We start from the raw sequence: 26,503 nt of genomic DNA, 5'->3' as shown, positions 1-26,503 counted from the left end.
ACAAAATGAAAGACAATGTACAGAATGGGAGAAAATATTTGCAAATGAAGTGACAAACAAGGGATTAATCTCCAAAATATACAAACAGCTTATGCATCTCAATATCAACAAACAACCCAATAAAAAAATGGGCAGAAGATCTAAATAGACATTTCTCCAAAGAAGACAGATGTCCAAAAAGCACATGAAACGATGCTCAACATCGCTAATTATCAGAGAAATGCAAATCCAAACTACAAGGAGGTATCACCAGATACCTGAATGGCCATCATCAAAAAGTCTATAAACAACAAATGCTAGAGAAGGTGTGGAGAAAAGGGAACCCTGGGAACCCTCCTACACTGTTGGTAGGAATGTAAATTGGTCCAACCACTATGGAGAACAGTATGGAGGTTCCTTTGAAAACTAAAAATAGAACTACCGTATGATCCAGCAATCCCACTCCTGAGCGCATATCTGGAGAAAACCGTGGTTTGAAAGGATACGTGCACCCCAATGTTCATTGCAGCACTATCTGCCATAGCCAAGACATGGAAGCAACCTAAATGTCCATTGACAAGTGAATGGATACAGAAGATGTGGTACACATATACAATGGAATATTACTCAGCCATAAAAAAGAATGAAATAATGCCATTTGCAGCAACACGGATGGACCTAGAGATGATCATACTAAGTGAAGTAAGTCAGACAGAGAAAGACAAGTAACATATGGTATCACTCACATGTGGAATCTAATTTTTAAAAAGTGATACAAATGAACTTATTTACAAAACAGAAACAGACTTAACAGGTATCAAAACCAAACCTATGGTTACCAAAGGGGAAACATCAGGAGATCAGGATTAACATACACACGCTACTATATGTAAGATAGATAACCAGCAAGGACCTACTGTATAGCACAGGGAATTCTACTCAATATTCTGTGATAACCTATATGAGAAAAGAATCTGAAAAAGAATGAATATATGTATATGTATAACTGAATCACTTTGCTGTACACCTGAAACTAACACAACATTGTAAATCAACTATACTCCAATAAAATTTTTAAAAAATAAAAATAAAAGTGAGTGGGTTAAGGATGTATTGCCTTATTCCAATGTTTCTTGGAACTAGTAGGGTTTTTTCCTATTTCTATATTAATCTAGATGAAAACATTCATTAAGCCTTCTTTTAAAGTGAGTTAATAGTGTAATGCTTAAAAAATTTTTAATGTTGTATGTTTAGTTCCCCAAAAGAATTTTTGGTAAATCCTGTGATATAATGTTTTTCTTTAATAGAATGAAATTTAAACAAAATTAGAACAAAATTATAGGAAAGCTAATAGCAATGACAGCTTCTGATATTTTTTGTTCTTTGCAGTTTCAAAATAGACTTTTTCTTCTTCATGGGAACTTTACAGTAAGTACCCTTAATATGAGGAGACATCATATGTAGAAAAATAACATTACCTAGCATACAATACAGTTAGAGAGGATAACTCATGACTGGGGAAACAATATTTTGTAAAAATGCTCTATAGTTGCATTTACGCAATGTTTATAAAAAGCATAACAAATTGCCCATGACTTGGCAAAACTGGTCAATGAGTATTTGAGTTAAGCAACCAGCCCACAGCTGCAATGAGGCCCTGACCCAGCAGCGAGCTGCAGGGACCACGCCGACAAGTTTGGCCACACTCTTGTTGGTTTGGTTTGCACATGGACATACGGTCTTCACGTCTTTATAGATTAGCCAGATTTCTCTTATGTAAAATATCTCAGCCAGTAATGTGTAAACAGGTTTCCTGATTAACATGGGTATTACATAGGAATGGCACACATTATTATTTTGAAGGTAACTGAGAACATGGGGTGATAGCCAATATTCTTAACAGCCATAAGGCAAGATCACCAACCAAACAAAACAGAAAAAGAGGCAGCCACCAGAGTTTGGACGAGAACTCAAGTTTTCCCTTGCTTTTCCCCAAAGTACTGTAACTACTAGAGTTTGGACAAGAACTCAAGTTTTCCCTTGCTTTTCTCCAAAGTACTGCAACTACCTGGATCATTCACTCCTTCCCTTTATGAGCCCTACAACTACTACCCAGGTTCCTGGCTATCATCACATCTTCCCAGCTCTGATCTGGAAAGGAAGCAGAGCAGAAACTTTAAGATGCTGTCCCAGGACGCTGTGGGTCTCCCTGTAGGTCAGGATGTATTTAGCTCCTAGAACAAAAGGCCAAAAGAACAAAAGGGAGGGAGGCGAGGGAGAAAACAATAATGGTACGGTACTTCACTCCCCCTTCTACTACACTTCCCTAACGGAGACTTTCTCTGTAACATCAGGAAGAGTGAAGGATGTTGCTAAAAAGATGACAGGCTTGCAGAAACGTTTCTCAGTTTCTAGATTTGGGGAAAGGTTTTCATCAGTTTGAATGGAGGCCATCAGCAAAGTCTAAATCTGTGACTGCTCTGTAGTCTGCAACAGCTCTCCATCACTGTGACTAGCTGTCTTGGCAGGAACTCTGGTGGATTTGGCCAGGATGCTATGCCAGAGACGTGATTTGGGTCAGGCCTGAGTTTGGTAGCATCTTGGCTCCCGAGATCCTTTCTGGCTGATCATGCAAACCCGAAACACATAAACGAATACTGTGTCATTTCATCATAAACACTTCAGGTTTATTGTACCATTTATTGAGTACATTTTCCCTTCTGTTGAGAAAACTTGTCTGAAAGACTTTAAAAAGTCTTGTAATGACTTTAAATGGGGAAAAGGGCACAGATCCCCTGGTGTTAAGTAGGGTTGTATGAAATAAACAACTCTTCTTTGCTTAGAAAAATCTCTTAGATCAAAAGAAAGATGTGTTTTTAAGATTCTATTACGGTGTATTGTACCATTTTTTTACTCTAGGGGAAAACAAAGCATTTAGAGCCTACTATTTTAAATTAAAATAAATGCTTTTGCTTATTCTATAGCTTGCTTTTTTTGGAACGTACAGTGACCAAGCACAGACAACAATGACCAAAATGCTAACTTCAAATGAGATTTTGTTTGCAATTTTTAATTAAGCAATCTGTGCAAACATCTTTTTTTTTTTTTTCAACATCAGGAGGAAAGAAAACAACCACACTTGGGAGCCTGGGAGCAAAACAGAAAATGCTTTCTCATTGCAACCCGATTTCAAAGCAGTGGTGAGCAGAGCGGCAGTGCCCAGGCCCTTAGTATTCCTCAGGATTGCTTGAGTGCAATTCTCGCAAGTATGAATCAATTACGCTAGGAGGCACACCTTGCAAGAGGAGCCTGCAGAAGGAAAGACCACCTAGAAAGGACGAGAAGGAAAAGGCAAAGTCAAAACCGTCTACACGTGAAAAATCCCTGAAACAAGACTTCTTGACTAGCTGCCTGGAAACGTGACTAATTATGTTCCAGTTAGTTACAAAGATTCACTCAGTCCCTACTTGGAAAGCTTCTCCTGGGTTTAGCACCTTTAGAATCTAAAACATTTGGCATCTAGAAGGAAAAGCAAGTTCCCTGCAGACCCACAGCAGTTTTTTGTTCCCTACTATTATTCGTTCTCAAATTCCTCACTAGTTGGAGAGTGTTTATTGCTCTTTTCGAGGTTTTGATTGCTCTTTCGAGGTTCCTCTATAGATGATTTAAGTGTTCTGAATGAATGGCAGAATAAATGCAAATCATGTTACAAATCAGTGGGAAGAACTGTTTCCAGTTTGTTAATGTTCCTTTCAATTAAGCAAAAAGAGTTCCCATTCAAGCACATGGGAGAAGAAAAAAGGAACTACTCCTTTAACTTTGGCTATTCATACACTGTCAAAAGTGCAAAAACTGGAAATATTTTGTTAAAAATAGTAAAACCTGTCCAATGCCTTCTGAAGGTAAGAGAAACACCTACTAATATTTCATACTTACCCTCCATGGTTCTGAATTATATTTAAAAAATAAAAGTACCCTTCACGAGAGAACCCACGAAACCATAAAAATGGTCCTTTAGAGAAGTGTTTTACTATTTGCTAATAAATTCACATCCAGACAAAAACAGCATGCCATTTGAACATTCTTAAAACTTCTTTAATGCAATTTGGGAGAGTCATTCTCCTTTTTTTTTTTAAAAAAGTCACATATTGGTAGAAATGATGCCACTTATGTACATGTCCATTCCTTGATGCAAAGAGCTCAGAATGCTTGGGTATCACTCATTTTCATCTACATTAAATGCTTTAATTCATGCTCTACTGCATTCAACAACTTGCTTCATGTCAACAGAAGATTGTTGTGATGAATAAGTACTAGCTGTTAATGGCAAGATACTGAAATACACATTAAAACTACAATGTTAGGGAGTTTAAATAGTCTATTTTCATTGGGTTGCATAATGAAAATCATGCCATACTCCACAGGCTTGGTATGGCTTATGACAGTCATAAGCTTCATATGCCAAAACCATATGAAAGCTTACCTTAGATGATAATATACATTCAAAAATCCTTACTGTGCTACAACTAAGGAAAAGAGAGAGAGAGAGAGAGAGAGAGAGAGAGAGACATGTTGTAAGCATTAATAAAATGCTAAAACCAAAGTTGAGTACTTGGATGAAATTATGGTCACGATTATGATGAGGTGATTTCATTAATCCTTAGTCAGGTGAAAAGTACAGGAAAATAGAAGCGCACGGAATGAAGGGCTGGGATCCAGTCACTTCAAAAGGATCATTAATAGGTAAAACATTTATTAATATGCACAACCACTTTGCCTGAACAGGTGGCAAAGCCAATTCGACTGTAAAGTGAATAATTATGGTAACAGTTTCCAAACCATTAGCTAAAGAAACCCCCCTACAACATATATATATTGTGTTTTTCAACAACAGAAAAACATGGACAATCAACAAAGCATTAGTATACATATATATATGTTGAAATTCTAAAAGGCAAAATTATCAAGTGGATATAGAAATTAGACTATTCTAGAATATTGTATTCTGAACTGACTATATATGACTGATCTAACTAAATGCAAGGCTTAAAAAAACAGGCTAGAAAGTGACTATACGTGCAATCTACAAAACTTTTAAAGAAAGAGTCCTAATTCTTTCCTCTTTCGAAAGTTGATGTTATCTCTAGAAATTCAGAGAGCAAACATTGTAAACTCAGGCATGGGTCTATGTCATCAGAGTTTACATCAGGTTGTTCACCTAGCCCCAGAGAACCTCTTAATTTGCTCTTCCAAATAGGGGATCAATCATACATATACTGTAGGACTCATTTATCGCTTAATACATTTAGTAATGGAGCCTAGAATATTCTTTCCTTTTAAATTCATGAATATATGAAATAATCTTGGTCCCACGAAATTATCCAAAATGTTCAACGGATAGATGGGTTACAGACATTCTACTAGAGAATTTTTCATTGGAAAATCTTAAATATGAAAGTTTCCAGATATTGGATTCAACCAGTCCAAATAGCTTTTTATCTGTGTCCTCTCCCCATCAAAAATGCCCAGAACAATTTTTCTACAACTTAGCAATGGAAAAATGTTCAATTTTCTGAACTTCAACGTGAACCTAATGAACCCACACTGGAAGCTATCTTAAAGGAAGAACATCTCTCTCTACACTTGAAAATATTAAAGAAATGCCAAATGATTCCCAAATTTTGGTAACCTTATATCTAAAATGAGGTCATCTTCAAATGTGGCTTTCTGGCTTTATTTATGGGAACCTGTGGTATGGTCCTTAGTTTTCTGACAACACTTATTCCTATATTACCTAATATCCTTGAATAATTTTGCCTTCCTTGTTCATGGCATAACCACTGTATGCCATGAGCTGCTAAGAAATACATTTAAAAGCAAATGAGAAAGACAAGCTTTACATGCAAAGTGCGATTTCATGTAAGAGGAATGGAATGGAAAGAAGAAATATCCAGTGGGATATGAACTTATAAAACCTGTTGCTGCCCCGCCAGGAAGATTGGTTGTCCAGGGGAATTTACTCCTTGATATATCACTGCAGAATTAGAATATTTGCACCAGTATTTATTTATTCTCGGTTGACAGTCTTACTTTTTTTTTTTCCCACAGCTTAACTTGATTCAAGTCACCTATTATCAGATAACAATCTGATGATAAATAATGGTGGCTTTACTTTTAGGACCAAAAGCTTTTACTAATATATCACAGTTGATATCTTATTATGAATTTATATACTAGAATACATTATTTATGTTATTAAATTCAATTACTATACAATTACTAGAAAGAATATAGCATTTATATGCATAACATTATTCACTTATGGAGGACCCCAAATTTTGAACCATTTTGAAACCATCATTTTATATCATTAGCAACATTCAGGTATTTTCAAAGCATGCAGAAGTGGTATTGGGTTTTTGATTTTTGCGTTCTTGTTTTTTGGGTGTTGGAACATAAGTACCAACAATACCGTGGAACTAATAAGGAGTTTAGAAACCAGATGTGTTTGCAACTATGACCTTAATCTGCCTTTAAAGCTAATAAATAGGACTTCCCTGGCAGTGCAATGGTTAAGCCTTGATCCTTCCAGTGCAGGGGGCCCGGGTTCGCTCCCTGGTCGGGGAACTAGGACCCCACGTGCCACGTGGCACAGCCGAAAAAAAAAAAAAGCTAATAAATAGCTAAAAGAACAACATTTAAATTTGTATCCACTATCTCAATAGTAAAGTTTGAAATTTTCTAAGAATATTATATGCTTTACATTTAAGAGGGAAAAAACTTAAAAATTTTCTTTCTTTCAATTGTGAATCTACTATCCTGTATTATCTGAGGATGGACAAAAATCATAACAGAGAGAATACTGGTTTTTTAAAGTTACAGAAGGAAAAAATTTTTTCGAGAAGTTTCTCTACTATATTTACACTAGATTTAGGACTAAAAAACTCTTTTGTTGTTATTGTTTACATAAATACCCTAGGCATTTACTATGTTTTTTCTAAAATAGATATTTATAAAGTTATATCTGACTTTTAGATTATAATTTCTTCATTATAGAGAGGTAGGAAAAGTAAAGACTTTGGTTATCACAAAATGGCAAAATAATGCAATAAGAATGAGAGAAAAGACATTAGGATCATGTCACTCCTTATCTCCTAACGGTGACTCTGACAGCTGTAAGAGTTTTCATCGTATCCCAAAAGGTATTGATTGTCAAGAAAAAAACTTCAGGATACAAATTATACTCAATTAATATGAAAATTGATTAAGAGGACAATTACACTGAGACTTTTCTACCACATAAATCTTCATGTGTTTTCTTGGTTTACATTACCTGCAACACTTCTGAAAACTAGTATAAATGAAATGCATACCTACAAATGGAAATTCTCTAGTGAGATTTTTAAAGGAATGGGTTATAATATGTGTATGCTGAATTCTACATGTGTAATATTAAATACTAAATTAGTAAATTTACATATACATAGAAAGTTTCACAAAAATAGTTAAATTCCTCAACTGCAGTTTCATTAGATGCGTTTTTACATGAGGCTTCTATTTATCTAAGATGGACTACATCACCAAAGTAATACCCCTTTGACTTGATTCATTGTTACCATGCTGTGCACATACCACAATTCATTGAAATTAATAGTGCTTTAGTTAACAAGAATTGCAAGAGATGAAAGTAAGTCAACTTACAAAATCAAGTAGCCATCACAAATAAGAGTGAGTTCAGAATGTAAAAATGTCTTCTCTCCCCAAACCTTCTCCCTCCTTCCTCCCCTCCCCCAGAAAATGTTGGCAAGTAATTGGGATTTGGCAGTAAGCACAATAATTAAATGATTTTCTTTCAGTTCAGTCTACACAAGATCTGGGATGTCATACCTTTCACCTCCAGTTTGCATTCGATCTCCATTGCCCCAAGGTCATTGACGGCTTTGCAGCTGTAGGTGCCTCCGTCATAGGGGCTGGGCTTTCGAATCTCCAGAGTACAGACCCCCTGGTTGCTGAACATCCTGTATCTTGGGTCATCCACGATAGCAACTTTGTTTTTCATCCAGGTAATTTTGGGCTGAAGATGGAAGCAAATTAGGGCAAAACATATCTGTACTTAGCCTAATAATAGACCATCAAAGCCAGTGACAGAATTTTAAAGCATGGCTTAGAAAGAAACTACTACATTTAAGAAGAATCCACGTCAACTTGAGAACCGTTTCTCTCAGATTAAATTCTACTTAATGCTTGGCAAGAAAGCGAAGGGGCAGTTCTGAAGAAGCCAGCCAGATTTGTTCAGAGGACAGCCCTGGGGCAATCTTCCCCAAGATTCAGTTACATTTAAATTTGATCTACAGGTCCATGAGGTTAACTCATCCTGGAGAGTGTATATTGCTCAGTGTTTTTCAAAGAATCCCTGTAAGGCGCCATCACTAGCCAGTTTTCTCTACTTCCTTTCCCTGATATGCTTTTCTAATTCTTTATGGGCTGCTTATGCCTCCTCACCATTTAATCTCTCTTCTGACATCTGTTTTCATCACCTGGTGGCAATGGATGGATCTACTCCAAACGGATAATCCCAGATCAATCGCCCAGGAAGGCTACTTCATTCTGCTTGACCTCTGAACTACAGTTGATACCACTGACTTGCCATTTCTTTTTCATATTGTCTTCTTCTCCCTTCTGTAAATGCATACCCTCCACACTCTCCCTCTTATTGATTTTGTCTTGCTCAGACCCAAGAGACAGCACTTCTCAGTGTCCTTCACACCGTCCTCTTCCTCCTTCCGCCTTTCAAATGGGAGTACTTCCTGAGGCTCACACCTTGCTCCTTGACATTTTGCTTCACTACTCTGTTTCGTTTGATATTCCTTTCTAGAGCCTTGGCTCCAAGGGGTGGGATGCAGCGTCCCCATGCTTGGGTCACCCAAACCAAGAGTCACAGCCCTCGCCTTTCTCCCAAGCTCTGGCGATGCTCTCCTCGCCTCCTGGTCGTTCCCGCTTGAATGTACCAACATCACCTCCAATTAAACATGAATTCAGCATCTTCCTCCCACCCTCAGGCTGTCTTCTCCCTATGACTTCTCTATTTCTGCTCATGGTATATGCAGGAAAAATATCACTGTTTGCAATTTTTCCAAATTCTAGGGCACTTTCTCTCAGTGCCACCCAGGGATAGATAGCTCTATGGGCAACATTCATTCATTCATTTGCTGTTCTTTTCAAATGCCAGCAACATGAAACCTGAAATCCTTTCTAAATCTCTTCAGTCAGATGCGATCTCTCCCTTCCCGGTACTCTGTACCCTTATCACTGTACATTCGAATTCTGCCTTGCACTATAGTACAATTATTTGCTTTACACTATTACAGGAAGCTTGATAAATCAATATCACCATCTAATTTTTCAGGTGACACAATATTACTTCCATCTCTTTATCTCTCCGTTCTTTTAAAAATAAGTGGTTTGGTTTTTCCTTAGAAAGTATCCCTTAGTTAGTAAAGAAATATAAATATTTTTTCTACATTTAAATAGTGTCCTTTATTATCCACCAATACCACCACCCTGTACCCCCCTCCGTATCCCAGAAAAAGACACAAATAGCAGTTGGAAGCTCAGTTTATATTACTACTTATAATTATGACAGAGTGAATATAAAAGAGGGGGTTTGGGATTAATTTTTAAATTTAATTAATGTGATTAAAAAAACCCAAAAACATGGTACCTTAGGATTTCCTCTCACACTGCAGTTCAGGGTGGCATTGTAACCAGCTATGGCGTAGGTGTTGACCAATGGCTGAGTAAACATGGGTGCCTCTGTGAAATTGAAGTCTTCATACACTGGATTTTTGTAGATTTTACCTTAAAAACAAGCATTAGAGATATACAAATTGGCCTGAGAATATACTATTCTTAGCATACTTGACTCACGTTGAAAACTTCCCTGAGCTTAGAAAAACATGTGTGAAGGCCACAGGGCATTCATTCAGAAGGATACCAATGTACAGCCCATCACACACAGGAAAGAAACCCAGAGGGGTCATCTGGAACTGAAATAAGTATTGGGAAGAATTCAGTGTCTGGGTGTTTTGCTCAACAATGTGCTTTAATGTGAAAGTAACGAGGAAGGGCAGGAAGGACACGGTTTATGAGGAAATGAAATGACAGGGGTGGAATCCAACTTCTCCTTTCATCGAAAAGTGGCTCTCATGTGTAGCATCCTTGAAGGTGTCCAAGAATAAAAGTAACCCAAGCTCTAAAAGTAAATGGTGACTTTTTCCTACCCCTGTGATCTTAGCCATTGAGAGACCCACTACCAGGATGTTGCCATGAATGAAAGCTTGTACGTTAAAAAATGCAATCATAATATAATTTTCCTTAAAATATTTTACTTGTAAGATTAACATTTTGGTTGGACGTTCTTACCATAATTTTATTATTTATTTTTTTTTATTTCTTACGACAACAGAAATTTATTCCTTCACAGTTCTTGAGGCCAGAGATACAAAATCAAGGTGTTGGCAGGGCCACGCTGACCCTGGAGATTGGAGCAGGGAATCTGTTCCTTGCCTCTTCCAGCTTCTGGTGGCTGCCAGCATTCCCTGGCCTGTGGCTGCATCTCCTTACCATAATTTTAAATGTGTGTTTATGATATTCTTATCCCCTTTCACCATATCTCTTTTTCTTTCTGTCTTCTCTGTCTCATCACTGAAAATCAAGGTTCCCAGATGTCCAGCCCGCTTCCAACTCACCATCCTTGGCAATCAGGGCACTCTCTTTTGTCATTGTTGCATCCTCACTGAGGCCGCACATGTTTTCAGCAAACACCCGGAAGTAATACTCATTTCCGATAACCAGTTCAGTAATGGTGGCACTGGTTCGGTGATAATGCTCAATGACAGTGAACCACTCCTGAAAACAAAAATAAGAATTTGAGGAAAATCACTTAAAAATACACAGCTATTTCACCTGTTGATTCAAATAAATAACAGGGATGTTGCATTAACTAAGAGGAAAAAAGAGCACTAATTTTTTATACTGAGGGTAACAGAAATGTATATTTAATTTGTTTAACGCTTTACAATTGATTTACACTTGACTACGTCATTTAATCTTCATTTACACATTAGATTCATTTACCCTAGATGTGGATGGAAGAAATTTTCATATATTGAGGTATGAAGAAGTCATTCTGGCTTATATGTGGTTTAACTTAAACTTTATGCTAACTAGAACAGCCCGTTTTGGGGCCTAATAAACATACATTGTACATCTGCTTTAACCATTTAAAGAAAAGCATGCACTGTCCAGAAGTGAAGAAGGTCTCTTTTGAAGATCAGATAAATGCCTCCTTTCCTGGGACATCAATGCTTGTACTCCTTCCGTGATAAAGCTCCCTTCCTCGGGCACCAAAGTCATAATGACTTGCTGTGTATGTGCTGAACTGTCTCTTTTGGAAACCTTGAAGGAATGTATCTCTGTCATATCTGAGGTTCTTTGTTCAAACAAGGTTAAAAACTGTGCTGGGGCTTCCCTGGTGGCGCAGTGGTTGAGAGTCCGCCTGCCGATGCAGGGGACACGGGTTCGTGCCCCGGTCTGGGAGGATCCCACATGCCGCGGAGCGGCTGGGCCCGTGAGCCGTGGCCGCTGAGCCTGCGCGTCCGGAGCCTGTGCTCTGGTAGTTGTAGTGGATGGATTCTGATTCAGAAAGACCTAGACTTTAACATTTAAAATCTGGTGATCTAACATAGGTAATAATAATTCATACTCCAACTGAGTTGCTTCTTGAATCCTCTAAATGCTTCTCCTCCTCAGGACCTTTGCATATGCTGTTACCTTTAGAATCTTTCTTTTCTAACTGGATTTTTTTTTTTTTAAAGACATCAGTCCATGCTACCAACATTCATTTTACAAGGAGGAAGAAGTTGCATGGGTGCAGATCTGAGTCAGAATCCACAGTGAGTAAATATCTGTTGAACGAATAACTTTATTGAATTCTACTGAGCATTCTGCCAGTTGCTTTATATTGTTTTGGCCTCACTGCGCGACATGCAGGATCTTAGTTCCCTGCCCAGGGATCGAACCCACACCCCCCGCAGTGGAAGCATGGAGTCTTAGCCAGTGGACCTCCAGGGCAGCCCCTGTTTTAGCCTCTTGATAAACAAGCGAGGTAAACATCAGTGTCCTTATTTTACAGATGAGGGAAATGGAGATCAAAGAGGTTAAGTGACTGTCCATGTGTATGTGGTTTTAAGTGGAAATGCAAGTCCAACTCTTCGTGGCTCCCAAGGCTTTGCCCTTTCCACTGTGCCACATCACTTCTCCATGTCCCTCATGAGTTCCTCACCAGAGAGGACCTCATGCTTCCCCCTTTACTTCTGATGAAATGTTATTTTGCTGCTGCGGAACCAGAGAAAGCCAGACCTTACCATGCTCTTCTTGTCGGCCTTCTGGATCGTGTACCCTGTAATGGCAGTATTCCCATCATCCTTTGGTGGTGTCCATGATAGAGCAACATTCTCTCCCCAGACATCGTCGATCTTCACAACTTGGGGTGGACCCGGACGGTCTGTAGGATGAATTCATGGCATCACTGTGAGGTCACTTTCCCCCCAACCTAGACCTCGTTACAGGAGGATATTTTAAAATGTCCTTTCCTTCCTGTATTTCTACCCACGTTTCTTTTGCATTCTTCTTCTCCGGAGAAGTACGATGCACTCCTACTAATCTTATCTGGAAACCCTTGACTTTCATCTTCATGGAAAGAAAAGGATTTTGAAAGGAAAATGTAAATGAAACTTCAAACATCATTAACCATCCCTCCAGGGGCCGACTACTGGCAGTGAGTCACAGGCTACCCTGCCTAATGGGAAAGGTAAGCTGATGCTAGACTTGAAATCATAGAGCCTACCTGGGCTGTGTAGCTCCAGCTTTCGGTGAGAGGCCCGAAGCCCACAGTCTGTGAGAGAGGTCCTCTGCTGCACTCAAAAGGCACCTTTAATGGGAGTGAGGAAAACTTATTTCCTCTGCCATTGCTCCCTCCAAGATTCATTTGTATTTATCAGTGTTTCCATGTTATGGAAGTAGAATGCATTCATGAAGAAATAAAGTCTTTCTTCACTTTATTTTCTGCACTATGAATTTCTGTGACCTCTGACCTTCCAGTAAATTGCAGTAACATTCAGAAAGGCCCAAAGTCAAGTAAACGAAAACTTGGGGGGAGGAATAAATTGGAAAGTTGGGACTGAAATATAACACTAGTATATATAAAATAGATAACTAATAAGAACCTACTGGGTAGCACAGGGAACTCTACCCAATACTCTGTAATGACCTATATGGGAATAGAATTTAAAAAGGAGTGGATATATGTATATGTATTCACTCTGCTATACAGCAGAAACTAACACAACATTGTAAATCAACTATACTTCAAGAAAAATTAATTAATAAAAAAGAAAACTAAATCTTCATTGGGATGCCCCCTCAAAAAAAAATCACGCATAGAGGTTCAAGGAAGGACAATAATATTACGTATCTACATAGTAGTTAATTTTTTCAGAGAAATTTCACATCTGTTATCCTTTGCAGTGCAAGCAGTACCCTTTCTGTCCTGAAATATTTTTCAGGTATTAAAATGCAACTATAATTATTTCTATTCAAAATGTCAGATTGAAAAGAATAAATATCAGAGTGCTTTCTCATGTTTTTCTCTCTTTTAAACAACATTTAACATGCAGTCTTCATGGGCTCCGGGGGTGGAGGGAAACCACAGTGATAATCCTCACTTCCTTTCTACAATTACCAACAATGAGTCTCTACAACCACAGTTTTCTATCTCCTGTTTTCACCAACTTGTCCTACAGACAGATGTCTTCTCCCAGTTCAACTTCCCACCTGCACCCCAGGTCTGCTTTGTCTTCAAAGTTCACGTTGGCTTTTCAAACACTTGCTCCCCAACAGTAAATGGCTAGATTTTTACAGTCATGGCAGAAACATGAACTTGGGACTAATAAAATAAGTAGGATACTAATTGTTACTATTTATTGAACACTTTGAGCGTGTGAGTGACGTGCCAGGCGCTCGTAACTACCTGGTAAAGTAACTACATGGCAAAGTAGGAAAAAGAAAAAAGTCCTTTGTGGTGTTTCAGAGGGCAAGGCTCTTCCAGACCCAACCACAAGGGCTTCCATTAAAATAGAGCCAGCGCATAGCACAGGGTGATCAGCTCTGTGCTTTGTGTCCACCTAGAAGGGTGGGATAGGGAGGGTGGGAGGGAGATGCAAGAGGGAGGGGATATGGGGATATATGTATATGTATAGCTGATTCACTTTGTTATATAGCAGAAACTAATACAGCATTGTAAAGCAATTATACTCCAATAAAGACGTTTAAAATAAATTAATTAATTAAATAAAATAAAATGGAGCCAGGCCAGACCCAAGGGCACACAGAACATCCTCAACACTCCTTTCAACTTAACAAAAATCAAGACGGTTTAGTCAGCACGAAAAGATTGCTTAGTTTAAAGGACATGAGCTTTCACCTAAGGGAAGGCTTGCCACAGGAAGCTGCTCCTTTGGTTAGGGAGCCTCTAATTCTAGCACATGTGATAAACTGTAATCATAAAATTGACTGGAGACAAGGCTTCTCCTAACTCTGCTCTTAAATTTACTTCTTGACATTGCAAACATTATAGAACAGTTCAAGCGAGAAGGGTCTACTGTAAGAGATCCTCCCTTTATTGCCCTAACGGTGCAAACAAGTAAGAACTAACCTTGTTTGGAGAGGTAAGTATCTAAGCCCTGCGCGACCAACCACAATTCAGTCTTTAACTGTTTAACTCTGCTTAGGTGTACCTTGCTTACATTTAATAAAAATTCTTCATTCTCCATTAACGTTACTATTAGCAAATTTTAAATGTAGTAAGAAACGTGTTAAACTATATCTAGAATCTATAATGCTTTCTTAATGCAAGAATTCAACATGGGAAATAGTTTTATCATTGAAGAGTTGAGAAACAGAGTAAGAGAGAACTGGATTGTAAAACAGTACTGATAGTTTTCACTAGAAAGTAATATACATTAATTTTCTATATATGCCCTAAGTCTCCCATGGTTAGTCCTTTTAGTCAGTGAAAAATTATTCTAAAATGCTAACCAATCTTCTTAATTTTTTAAATTCTAAAAAGAGGAATTTTCTGTAGAGCCAGCCTAACAGAAGAAATTCTGACTCTTGCCTTATTGACAAGGACAATTTGTCTCCATATAGAATGTTCTAGTTCTCTCCTCCAAACCTACCAACAACCTGGATATCAATGGATGCAGTTTCCACGTATTTTTCCACTTTGACCTGCAGATCATATTTCCCAGAATGGCTCCTCTCCGCTTTTCTGATAAATATGATTGTATCGGTCTCAGAGTTGCGAATGTTGATCTGATTCTTATCAATAGGTGCCCCATCTTTCTTCCAAGTTACTTCTGGTCTTGGTTTTCCCTTAAAAGAAAAAAAAAAAAGACAGAAAAAGTAGAGGCGGGAGGGGATCAGATTGTCTCATTTCTTTTCAGCATTAAATAAATGGGCAGTGGCTTACCCCATCCTAGGCAAGTTTGGAAAATGGCCTGGTGGTGGGCAGTTATAGCAGTAATGTAATATTCACTACTGCCCATTGACTGCATTCTGCAAGCAAGGTACTATGTTAGGTACGTGACATTTATAACTTCCCTTACTCTTCACATCTGGATAAGTATCATTATCCTCATTTTTTGTTTGTTTGTTTGTTTGTTTTTACTGGTACGCGGGCCTCTCACTGCTGTGGCCTCTCCCGCCGCGGAGCACAGCCTCCGGACGCACAGGCTCAGCAGCCATGGCTCACGGGCCCAGCCGCTCCGCGGCATGTGGGATCCTCCCGGACCGGGGCACGAACTCGTGTCCCCTGCATCGGCAGGCGGACTCTCAACCACTGTGCCACCAGGGAAGCCCTCCCCCTTTTTTTGATAAAGGTATTGAATGACTTGCACAAGGCCTTGCAGCTAAGTGCTGGAAGCTGGTCTTCTAGCCTGGTCTCTTCAGCTCCAAAGCCTGCACATCACAGCCTAATGGTTCAGAACATGGGCCCTGGGACCCTAGAATCTGTATTTGGATCCTGACTCCACTACTTAATAGCTGTGTGACTTCGGGCAAGTTACTTAAACTCTCTGCCTCAGTTTCCCAATCTGTAAAGTGGAATGAGAATACCTTTCTTCAGGGTGGTTATCACAACTGAAGTTCTTAGAAAGCTTCTGTACACTGCAGAGGTGTTTCATTAATATCATCTACATGCTAATGATTATTATTGTTCCACTGTACTGTGTCGCTCATTTCAGACTCGTCTGTAATTCTCTCTCTGTTCTCTCTAGCAGCTGAAACTATTCTTTAAGAGCAGACTTTGAGTAATTATAATCTCATTCAAGGACATGAGTTTTTTTTTTTTTTTTTTGCGGTACGCGGGCCTCTCACTGTTGCAGCCTCTCCCGTTGCAGAGCACAGGCTCCGGACACGCAGGCTCAGCAGCCATGGCTCACGGGCCCAGCCGCTCCGCGGCATGTGGGATCTTCCCGGACCAGGGCACGAACCTGTGTCCTCTGCCTCAGCAGGCGGACTCTCAACCACTGCGCCACCAGGGAAGCCCAAGGACATGAGTTTTAGTTTACGTTACAAAGAAACTTCCTAGGATTCCTGAGCACCCAGGCTCACCCCAGACAGGAACCAAGCATTAATTCCGTTGGGAAACGCACAGCCTTCCCATGGGCTCCTAATGTGACTTGTTGATAGGTTCTGCTAAGGAATGTGAGAGACACACATCAAACCCCTCCCCACAGGGCTTGAAGAATGGTTGCAGGTGCTCAGATGTGCATATGGGAAGTAGAGAACAATACTGTTAAAGATGGGAAAAATAGTTCCAGGTCTCATTTCCTTAAGTGTACAATTTACTATTAACTACTGGGGGAAAAAATTGAGTTCTCTGATAACGTTTGGAGTGAAAAAAGCACTGGATTCAGTGCCTGGAGATATAGACTCTGTTCACGGCACTACCATTTATTTGCTGTGTGACTTTGGGCAAGTCACTTAGCTTCTCTGAATGTCAGTTTCTTCCCTTCTCAAGGGGGGTAAGGAAATCTGCCATTCCTGCCTCACAAGGTGTATCTGGGGCTCAAATGAGAAAAGGTTCGAGAACTTTAGAGGTTACATAAATATACAAACATGACATACTAGTCTCATCATCCCCTTCCTAGTAGCTGACCAGCCCCTGGGATGCCATACCTATGAGGTCCCTGTTCTCATGCTCTCTCCTCTCCCAGACCCAGGGACAGAGCTGAATACACTCTCCCATTCCCAACAAGATCTGGGAACTGGGATTAGCCCTAGCTGTTGCCATGATGTGGAAACTAGAGGGCTGATTCAGCCCCAATCCAGGGCTGGAGCTGGGTCCTGGGTGCCCGCCTTGTGCCAACTCCTTGTTTTTTTTTTTAGGCTGTGGGAGGACAGAAGTGGGAGGAACCTTGCCAAGCCATCGTCTTCCTCCTCTGCTGTGTTCACACTCACGTCCTCCTTGACTTCCGTTCTGATTTCAGGTGCTGTGTATATAGAAGCTAACTGCCTCTTCTAAGGCTGGGCCCCAGGTGCAATGAGAATGGCCTGAACTGGCTGTCCCTTTAGGTTAGTTTTCATGGGAGCCTGTGTTTGAACCAGCTCTGCGTGTGTGTGTGTATCCAAATGTTTGCAGAGACCTAAATTCTAGTTCTAAGGCCATGCTGTCTGACGTAACAGCCACAAGCTCAATGTGGCCATTTAAACTAAAACTAATTAAAATTAAGGAAAATTAAAAATTCATTTCCCCAGTTGCCCTAGTTCCTAGCTGCACCTTTCAAGTCCTCAATAGACACATTTGGCTGCTGGCTACCATATTGGACGTTGCATACACAGAACATTCCTATCATCACAGAAAGTTCTACTGAACAGCACTGTTTAGAGGCATAAAAGGAATCAAATGAGTAAGGAGGGAATGGTGCAGTGGGTGTTGTGTGTGTGTGTGTGTGTGTGTGTGAGAGAGAGAGAGAGAGAGAGAGAGAGAGACAGAGAGACAGAGAGAGAGAGAGAGACCAAAAGTGATTATCATATGCAAAGCCTGGTTAATCTTATAAACAACAGATTCTTTGGAGGGAGCGAAGATTTAACAATGCTCATTTATTTCAGTTAGGGGCATCAAAATTTCAAATTTCAGTTATCCCTCATTGGAATTTGGGTGATTTGAGTGTGGCTTGGGGAAATCATGGGAAGTAAGGACATGTTGTTTTCCTGAATGTTACACCAAGAACTTCACTTAAAAGGAAGATCAGTTTTACAGATGGATAGAACCAGAAAGATCTTTAAGCATTTCTTGTTTCGGTGTCTCCTTGGTGTTTCCTCTCTGGCCCCCTATGGTCCCTGAGCCTCAGATAAGACTAGGCCTCATTTATCTCATGCAGAAGGAAAATCCAGGACACTTTTATAGATTTCTGTACTTGTAAAGCAGGAGGTTGTTTAATCACTCTCCAAATCTCCTCCATCCTTTCCTGCCTTTCCTCTGAGGTAATTCTGAATCACGAATAACTTAAATGCTGAAGTCCCTCCCTCTACTCCTTAAACACCCCAGCATGGGAAGGAGAAAATGAGCAACCCTGAATTATTACCTGGAAAGGTATAACCAGATTGATGGCTTCTCCAACTCTGCGGATATAGGTTTGCTTTAGGTGCCTTGGGATGCGAATCTTTGGAGCCTCTGAACGAGAGTAGAAGAGCATAATTTTGCAGTCAGTATCACACACTGGAAGCAGCATTACATAAGCATACTTGTCATGATACTCACCAGGACTTCCCTACGCTCATGTCTCTGAAGTGAAATCTTAGTTGGGCTACTAACAGGTTATAGGTGGTAACTTTGGTTCCAAATGTTTCCTTCAGGGAGAGATGTTTTAACAGTTGGACTCAACAAGATTACTCCCTGACCTCCTTAATTTTACTACAACTTCCTATTTTTATTATAAGCCTAAAGCAACTTTATAGAAAAGCACTAAATTTTCTCTTAGGACCTTATGTATTGTTTTCTTAGTTTTCTAACAGTGAGTATATTCTCCAATGAACATTCCATAAAAGATCTACAGTCACCACATTAGCTGGTAGGGCTGCCCATTTTTTCTCACCAGAAAATAATAATAAAAAATGCTTTAGCACCTAGCACTTATTATTTATGTAATTATGTTAGAATTTGATGGTAACTTTCTCCCTTTATGACTAAGGTGAAGTATATAATAGGCAGCCCTAGCCCGCTGTATATTAATGTTCATTAACTAAACACCATGAAGATACTAGAACATGTGGTTGTAAACCCATCAGAAGCAGAGAATCAAGGCTCATGGCTCACAGGGATGAGGTGGGTCCTATCACTTGAGGGCTCTGTATGGAACAGATACTGGGATAAATGCTTTTCACGAAGCGACCAATTTAAACCTCACAGCCACCTTATGACACAGGTACTGTTTTTACTTTATGATAAAGAAGCTAAAGCAACAGGGGTTTAAGTCACTTGCCCCAAGGTGACATAGCCAGGATTAGACCTGGAATCAGCTTCCACTGCCTATGTTCTGCTTAGACACATGGACTGCGGGGTCAAGAGAGATCTGGTAAGCTGTGACAAAGCGAGAGAGTGGCATGGACATATATACACTACCAAACGTAAAATAGATAGCTAGTGAGAAGCAGCCGCATAGCACAGGGAGATCAGCTCGGTGCTTTGTGACCACCTGGAGGGGTGGGATAGGGAGGGTGGGAGGGAGGGAGATGCAAGAGGGAAGAGACATGGGAACATATGTATATGTATAACTGATTCACTTTGTTATAAAGCAGAAACTAACACACCATTGTAAAGCAATTATACTCCAATAAAGATGTAAAAAAAAAAAAAAGAGAGATCTGGGTTTGAGTTCCAGATCAGACAGTAGATCTGGTCTCAGCCTATTCCGTAAAACTGGGATGATAACAGCATCTAATTCACAGCATTGTAGTGAGGATTAAATAAGGTCATCCATATAAAGTGTTTAGCATAATGGCTGAGAATAGTAAATGCTCAATAAACTTTAGGGGAAGAAGATGAAGATGATGGTAGTGGTGGTGATTACTGAATGCTGGAGCTGGAAGAGAACTTGAGAGATCCTCTAACTCCCTAACTTTACATAGGAGGAAAAGGAGACTCAGCGAGGTTCTGTAGCACATTACACCATCATCATAATAAAAGCTAACATATACCAAGGGCTTATTACGTGCCCAGCATTCTGTTAAGCAAATAACATGGATCAATTTATTCAACTCTCACCACCTCTTGATGTAAGTACTATTATTGTATACGTTTTGCAGATGAAGAAATTAAGGCTCAGGAACATCAAGTCCCTTGCCTGGGACCACATGGTTAATAAATGAAGGAAACAGGACTCAGCTTTCATAGTCTGTCTCTAGAATCTAATAAGAAAATGTGCATGCTTCATACTTTCTAGCATCCATCCATCCACCCATCCACCCATCATCCATCCATCCATCCACCCATCCATCCATCCATCCAACCATCCCCTAACTTACTCCCAAAAGGCTTCAGGCAGTCACACCGTAAGTCTGTGGCTCAACACGGTCCAGACCCCGATGTTCAGACCCCTTCCCGGTATTCTTTGCCCTGGAGCACCGCTTCTCAAATTTTTTGGTCTCAGAATCCCATTACACTCTTAAAAATCATCAAAGTCCCCGCAAAGCTTTTGTTTATGTGGATTGTATCTATCATATTTACCATATTAGAAATTAAAACCAATAAATTTTGAAATACTTATATATTTATTGCTTGAAAAATAATAACAACATAAATATCATTTAAATGAAAACAACCATATTTACATTAACAAAAATTTGTGATATGAGTGGCGTTATTTTATACTTTGGCAAATCTCTTTCATGTCTGACTTAATAGAGGCTAGCTGGACTTTATTTGTTTCTGCCTCTAATCTGTTGCAATATGCTGTTTTGGTTGAAGTACATGAAGAAAATTTGTCTTCACACAGACAGGAAGAATACTTTAATAAACTTTTCAGACAATTGTGGGTATTCCTCTTTGATTCTACACTAAAACACAGGCTGCAATTTCTTAAGGGTTAGCTGCAGTATGGAATCTGAAAAATTCTATGAACTTTTCATTTCTGTTACATTAAACCCCATTGGTCTGCCTTCCATTTTGAATGTATCTTAGCCATGCATGATTTTTTTTAACTTGCATCGCTCATTTGGAAAATATTGCTTCGATGAATCATGCAGACTGTTCAAATGTTGAAATACTGCATTATTCAATGTCAAAAAATGACATTTGCTACTATCACCACCTACTTCATCAGGAAAGATTTGAAGTATTGGAGAGCTGCCAAGTCCATGATGGTGGACACCAGTTTTCCATAATTTTAATTTTTGCTTCAAAGATTAAAGCTTTTCATTGACAAGTTGACAATAAATACTATAAGTTGTTTTCCTTCAAGTAACAGGCTCACTCCATCCATTTTCTAGAAAATGTGTGCCAAATACCCAAGTCTGACTAGCCAGAGTTTGTCACTCTGTCATTCTTTCAAGGAAGAATGGAGTTTCATGGAAAAGGTCGCGAGTTTAGGCTCTAATTCAGGTGCACAAATGCTTTACAAATGCTCTTCCTAGAGACAACTATCGTACTACCGTATTTAGCATAAGAGTTTCACATATACTTTGCATTTCATGGTCATACAGAGTATAGAAAAAAAGTGTCCTCAAGAACCAAGGTTTAAGAACATTAATGATTCCTGTGTATCATCAAGAACACTCCAAGGCAAAGCTGGCCCTTTAATTTGAATTGCGAGTGCATGGCGGTGAGGAAGAAAAGACCAGCCAGACAATCTGGTGGCGCAGACTGGATCTGTGCTAAGGCACCAGCAGTTTTACACACCATCACTTTTGTACCGTCAGTGCAGAGGCCAAGCATTGAAAAGGGAAAACAATGTGTTCATATTATTATGAAGATGGTTTTGACCTCGCAGACTCCCTTGAGCCATTTTGCTGCTGTATGGTGTGTTTGAAATGCTTCCCCCACCCGCCGCTGACCCCCACCCCTTGTGACTAGGCAGCCCAGCTGCCTATTGGCTCATGGAACCTGGTGTAGTTATCTGGTCCTCACACCAAGTTATAAACCAGGAGCTGACCTCCCACGCTGCCTATAAAGGGCAGTTTTGTTCATTTCTAACTCCCAGGAGATATTAATATCAAAGGAGTGACAACAAAATAGGAGGGTTTGAGAAAGAAAAAGGTTAAAAAAAATGTGAAATGGAGACAAAATTTTGAAAGCCTTGCCACCTACCTACGATTTCTTTCACAAGGATGGGCTGAGAGTAGTACTTGGGCTCGCTAGCACCGGCGGCGTTCACGGCTTTCACGCGCACAAAGATCCTTGCATCCGTTGGCAGACCTGTGATGGTGAACTTGGTCTTCTCGATCAGCTCTGTGTTTGCAACTATCCAGTTGTCAGCTAAAATCCATTAAGAAAAAAAAAAAAAGAAAGAAAAGACAAGAAGGAAGAATGGTGGTTAGTGAAAGAAATCATCCTGTTAAACAGTCAACTCCAAATCAGTATTTTACTCAAAATTAAATCGTTTGGAGAGAATGTGACTTTGGTCTGGACTCAGACTCTATGGCTGGGTATTTTTCATAGTTAAATGAAAAATGGCCTAGAATGGCTAATGGAAATAGCAGAAGAATGATAATCAGATTCTGCTATCTTTGAAAAACCTCTTATGCGGGATACTAGGGTACCCTGAACAATGGTAACTGTCCCAGGAATTCTGTAGTAGTTTATCCCAATTTGGTTTTACAAGGTACATGTTTACAATTGATGTAACCATGATGTTTAATCATCTATATATATTAAAGTTCAGAAAAAGGGGAAAATGCTATTCTTATGAATAAGAGACACCAACCTTTACAGTCATATGATCTCTCCATTTTATCCTGGCTGGTTTATTATTATAAGACATTAATATGGGCATGGGGAATCTGATCACGCTCCCAATGATGAAGAAAAGAAGCTTATATCCACGGCAAAAGGAACCACAACTCAGGAGCCAAGACCTCATAAGGAATTGGCACGATCTTTCACCACAATCAAAAGTTCTGATTTTTTAAATGCTTTTGGTGGCTTTGTCTACAACAGCAAGAAAATGTAAACCCAGAATCCAGGTTTTACAAATATTGCAGGTTCTCAAAGTTTGTATGCATTATTATGCCCACGAGGGGATAAAAAGAAGCTTGGATCCCACATTGTAAACTCACTGCCCGCCCTCCCCCCTCCATCTCTAAGGGCTTTTTTGTGTGTGGGTGTACTTCAGGCTGGGGCATGGAACATTCCCAGAAACTTTATCATACAGTAAGAAAGTTTGAGAGCTCTCAGAGAATACTTTACCTGGTAGATCAAATGCAGCCTCCCCATTTTCACCAGACTGTTTTGCTGATGTACCTTTGAGAATCCATCATTAATGTTAATTAAAGACACCCACTTTCACAACAGAAGAATATTATATCAGTAGTCAGCATTCTCTGTTAGTAAAGTGTGAAAAGTATGCAAAGATATTTGTCTTCAGAACAGTGACGGAAGAGACCAAACACATTAGAGGAGGGGGTAATTCCTCAGGAGGGGCACAGCCTGCTCTATTCAGACTGTGGGGGTTTTTTTGTCCTGAGGCACTTGCCACAGAGAAGAGGAGGAGAAAGGAGGCTGGGGCACCTCCAACTGTGGGAGCAAGAGGTAGAGAACAACAAAGCAAGACCCTGGAGACAAAGGTGGAGCAGGTTCTGGACTCTACAGGGGAGCAGTGCACAGTGGAACAGTCTACCCTTGCTACTGTCCCTGCTACTTCAGCCTGGGAGGGTCCTGTGGGGCCCCAGGGAACGCAGTTGTCCCACTATGGGGCTCACACATCAGAGTCTGGGAGTGAGGGCACTTGAGATACGGCCAGCCCCGTCTTACCAGGAAATGAAAAGGCCCTCCATGGAAGTGGAAACTGCCCCAGCAGCCCAGGAGGCAGCACCTGGTTGCCATGACAACAAGCTCTTCATCTGGCAAACTGAGCTGTCCTGGTTCCCGCATTCTACATGGGTGGAGGGAATGCTGCTGACACAGAGTGCCTGTAGGTGCACCCCACTAGTTTGGGATGATGACCATCTAGGTTACCAGGAACAGAGCAGGGGGGTGGGGACTAGACTGGCCCCTCTTGGAACCTTCTCCTCTCTCTTATTTCAAGCCTTCTAAGAGCATCAGGGAGAAGGGGCAGCAAGCGAGAAGCATGTGGATGATACACATTACTTAGGACTTTGAAAAAGAGATACATCTTGAAGCCAATGGTCTGTTTGGGAGCTACTATGTTGATATTTTCACAATCAAGAGACGATGGATGAGAACGTGAAATAGGAGACTGAGAAAACATGCATGAAAGAGTGAAGAACTAGGGAAGAAGAAAATTTCAAGAGAAAACAGGACGAAACAAGATCAGAGGGATATGGTGTATCATGTTGGTTGATTTGCGTATATTGAAGAATCCTTGCATTCCTGGAATAAACTCCACTTGATCATGGTGTATGATCCTTTTAATGTGCTGTTGGGACCTAATGAAACTTAAAAGCTTTTGCACAGCAAAGGAAACCATAAACAAGACCAAAAGACAACCCTCAGAATGGGAGAAAATATTTGCAAACGAAGCAACTGACAAAGGATTAATCTCCAAAATTTACAAGCAGCTCCTGCAGCTCAATAACAAAAAAACAAACAACCCAATCCAAAAATGGGCAGAAGACCTAAATAGACATTTCTCCAAAGAAGATATACAGACTGTCAACAAACTCATGAAAGAATGCTCAACATCACTAATCATTAGAGAAATGCAAATCAAAACTACAATGAGATATCATCTCACACCAGTCAGAATGGCCATCATCAAAAAATCTAGAAACAATAAATGCTGGAGAGGGTGTGGAGAAAAGGGAACCCTCTTGCACTGTTGGTGGGGATGTAAATTGATACAGCCGCTATGGAGAACAGTATGGAGGTTCCTTAAAAAACTACGAATAGAACTACCATATGACCCAGCAATCCCACTACTGGGCATATACCCTGAGAAAACCATAATTCAAAAAGAGTCATGTACCAAAATGTTCATTGCAGCTCTATTTACAATAGCCAGGAGATGGAAGCAACCTAAGTGTCCATCATCCGATGAATGGATAAAGAAGATGTGGCACATATATACAATGGAATATTACTCAGCCATAAAAAGAAATGAAATTGAGTTATTTGTAGTGAGGTGGATGGACGTAGAGTCTGTCATGCAGGGTGAAGTAAGTCAGAAAGAGAAAAACAAATACCGTATGCTAACACATATATATGGAATCTGAGGAAAAAAAAAAAAAGGTCATGAAGAACCTAGGGGTAAGATGGGAATAAAGACACAGACCTACTAGAGAATGGACTTGAGGATATGGAGAGGGGGAAGGGTAAGCTGTGACAAAGTGAGAGAGTGGCATGGACATATATACACTACCAAACGTAAAATAGCTAGCTAGTGGGAAGCAGCCGCATAGCACAGGGAGATCAGCTCGGTGCTTTGTGACCACCTAGAGGGGTAGGGTAGGGAGGGTGGGAGGGAGGGAAACACAGAGGGAAGAGATATGGGAACATATGTATAACTGATTCACTTTGTTATAAAGCAGAAACTAACACACCATTGTAAAGCAATTATACTCCAATAAAGGTGTTAAAAAAAAAAGATCAGAGGGAAACGAAAACATCTCTTCATATTTGAACTACTTGAGGGAAAGAGAAAGAAAACGGGAAGGGAATGTGAAAGTTATTTAATACATGAGGAGAATTTTTAAGGAAGAAGAGTAAAATGGTGCAGGCATTAAACAATAAAATAAACACCAAGAGAAAGACAGAGTCCAAACCAACACACGATCTTATGAAAGAAAGAATTATCTCACAGAGTAAAACCTGCCATATCTAAAAGCATTAAACACTTCAGAAAATTAGTCTGGAGGACAACAGCCATTAAAAGAGAATGAAGAATAGGGCAGCCACATAAAGGAAGTAAGAAAAGACTGCAAGAAGAAAGATATACACGTTATAAAAAAACTTCCATAGAAAGCTAATTCCAAAACGTTACGTGGCAAAATATATACATAATAATGACTGTGTACATATATATATGTATATGCAAGTATACATATATATCTACACAGACAACACACAGAATTATGTAAAATACACTTCATTGCATTTTATCTAAGGTGGGTAACATCAAAATGACAGCCATCTATCATTTTGCTGTATCTTCTTACTTTTTAAACCTATCAGAAAGAAAAGAGTAAACAATTTGCTCTGTTTCATACATACACAAAAGCTTTGTATTCA

General features: G+C 39.8%; 1 protein-coding gene across 9 annotated transcripts in view; it reads right to left on the bottom strand.

The window, feature by feature from the left end:
- Positions 1-3,028: 3,028 nt before the first annotated feature.
- MYBPC1 (myosin binding protein C1) overlaps positions 3,029-26,503 on the bottom strand; it is a gene marked incomplete at its 3' end in the record, with an annotated part of 93,561 nt that continues 70,086 nt past the window's right edge. For 4 of the 9 annotated variants that reach the window (XM_082665578.1, XM_082665581.1, XM_082665582.1 and 1 more), the window contains 9 exons: positions 23,504-23,557; positions 22,406-22,573; positions 18,687-18,775; positions 15,276-15,471; positions 12,405-12,544; positions 10,728-10,887; positions 9,701-9,837; positions 7,867-8,053; positions 3,029-3,307 (listed from right to left, as the gene is read on the bottom strand). In XM_082665578.1, coding sequence (XP_082521704.1) covers positions 3,207-3,307; positions 7,867-8,053; positions 9,701-9,837; positions 10,728-10,887; positions 12,405-12,544; positions 15,276-15,471; positions 18,687-18,775; positions 22,406-22,573; positions 23,504-23,557 — 1,232 coding nt within the window. Of the gene's footprint in view, positions 3,308-4,462; positions 4,506-5,945; positions 6,014-7,866; positions 8,054-9,700; positions 9,838-10,727; positions 10,888-12,404; positions 12,545-15,275; positions 15,472-18,686; positions 18,776-22,405; positions 22,574-23,503; positions 23,558-26,503 lie in introns of those variants that run through there. The other 5 variants (XM_082665580.1, XM_082665584.1, XM_082665586.1 and 2 more) reach the window with 3 other exon arrangements.

Source organism: Grampus griseus (assembly GCF_964374135.1).
Source record: "Grampus griseus genome assembly, chromosome: 11".
NCBI classification, from domain to species: domain Eukaryota; kingdom Metazoa; phylum Chordata; class Mammalia; order Artiodactyla; family Delphinidae; genus Grampus; species Grampus griseus.
This window is presented reverse-complemented; position numbering and strand designations above follow the sequence as displayed.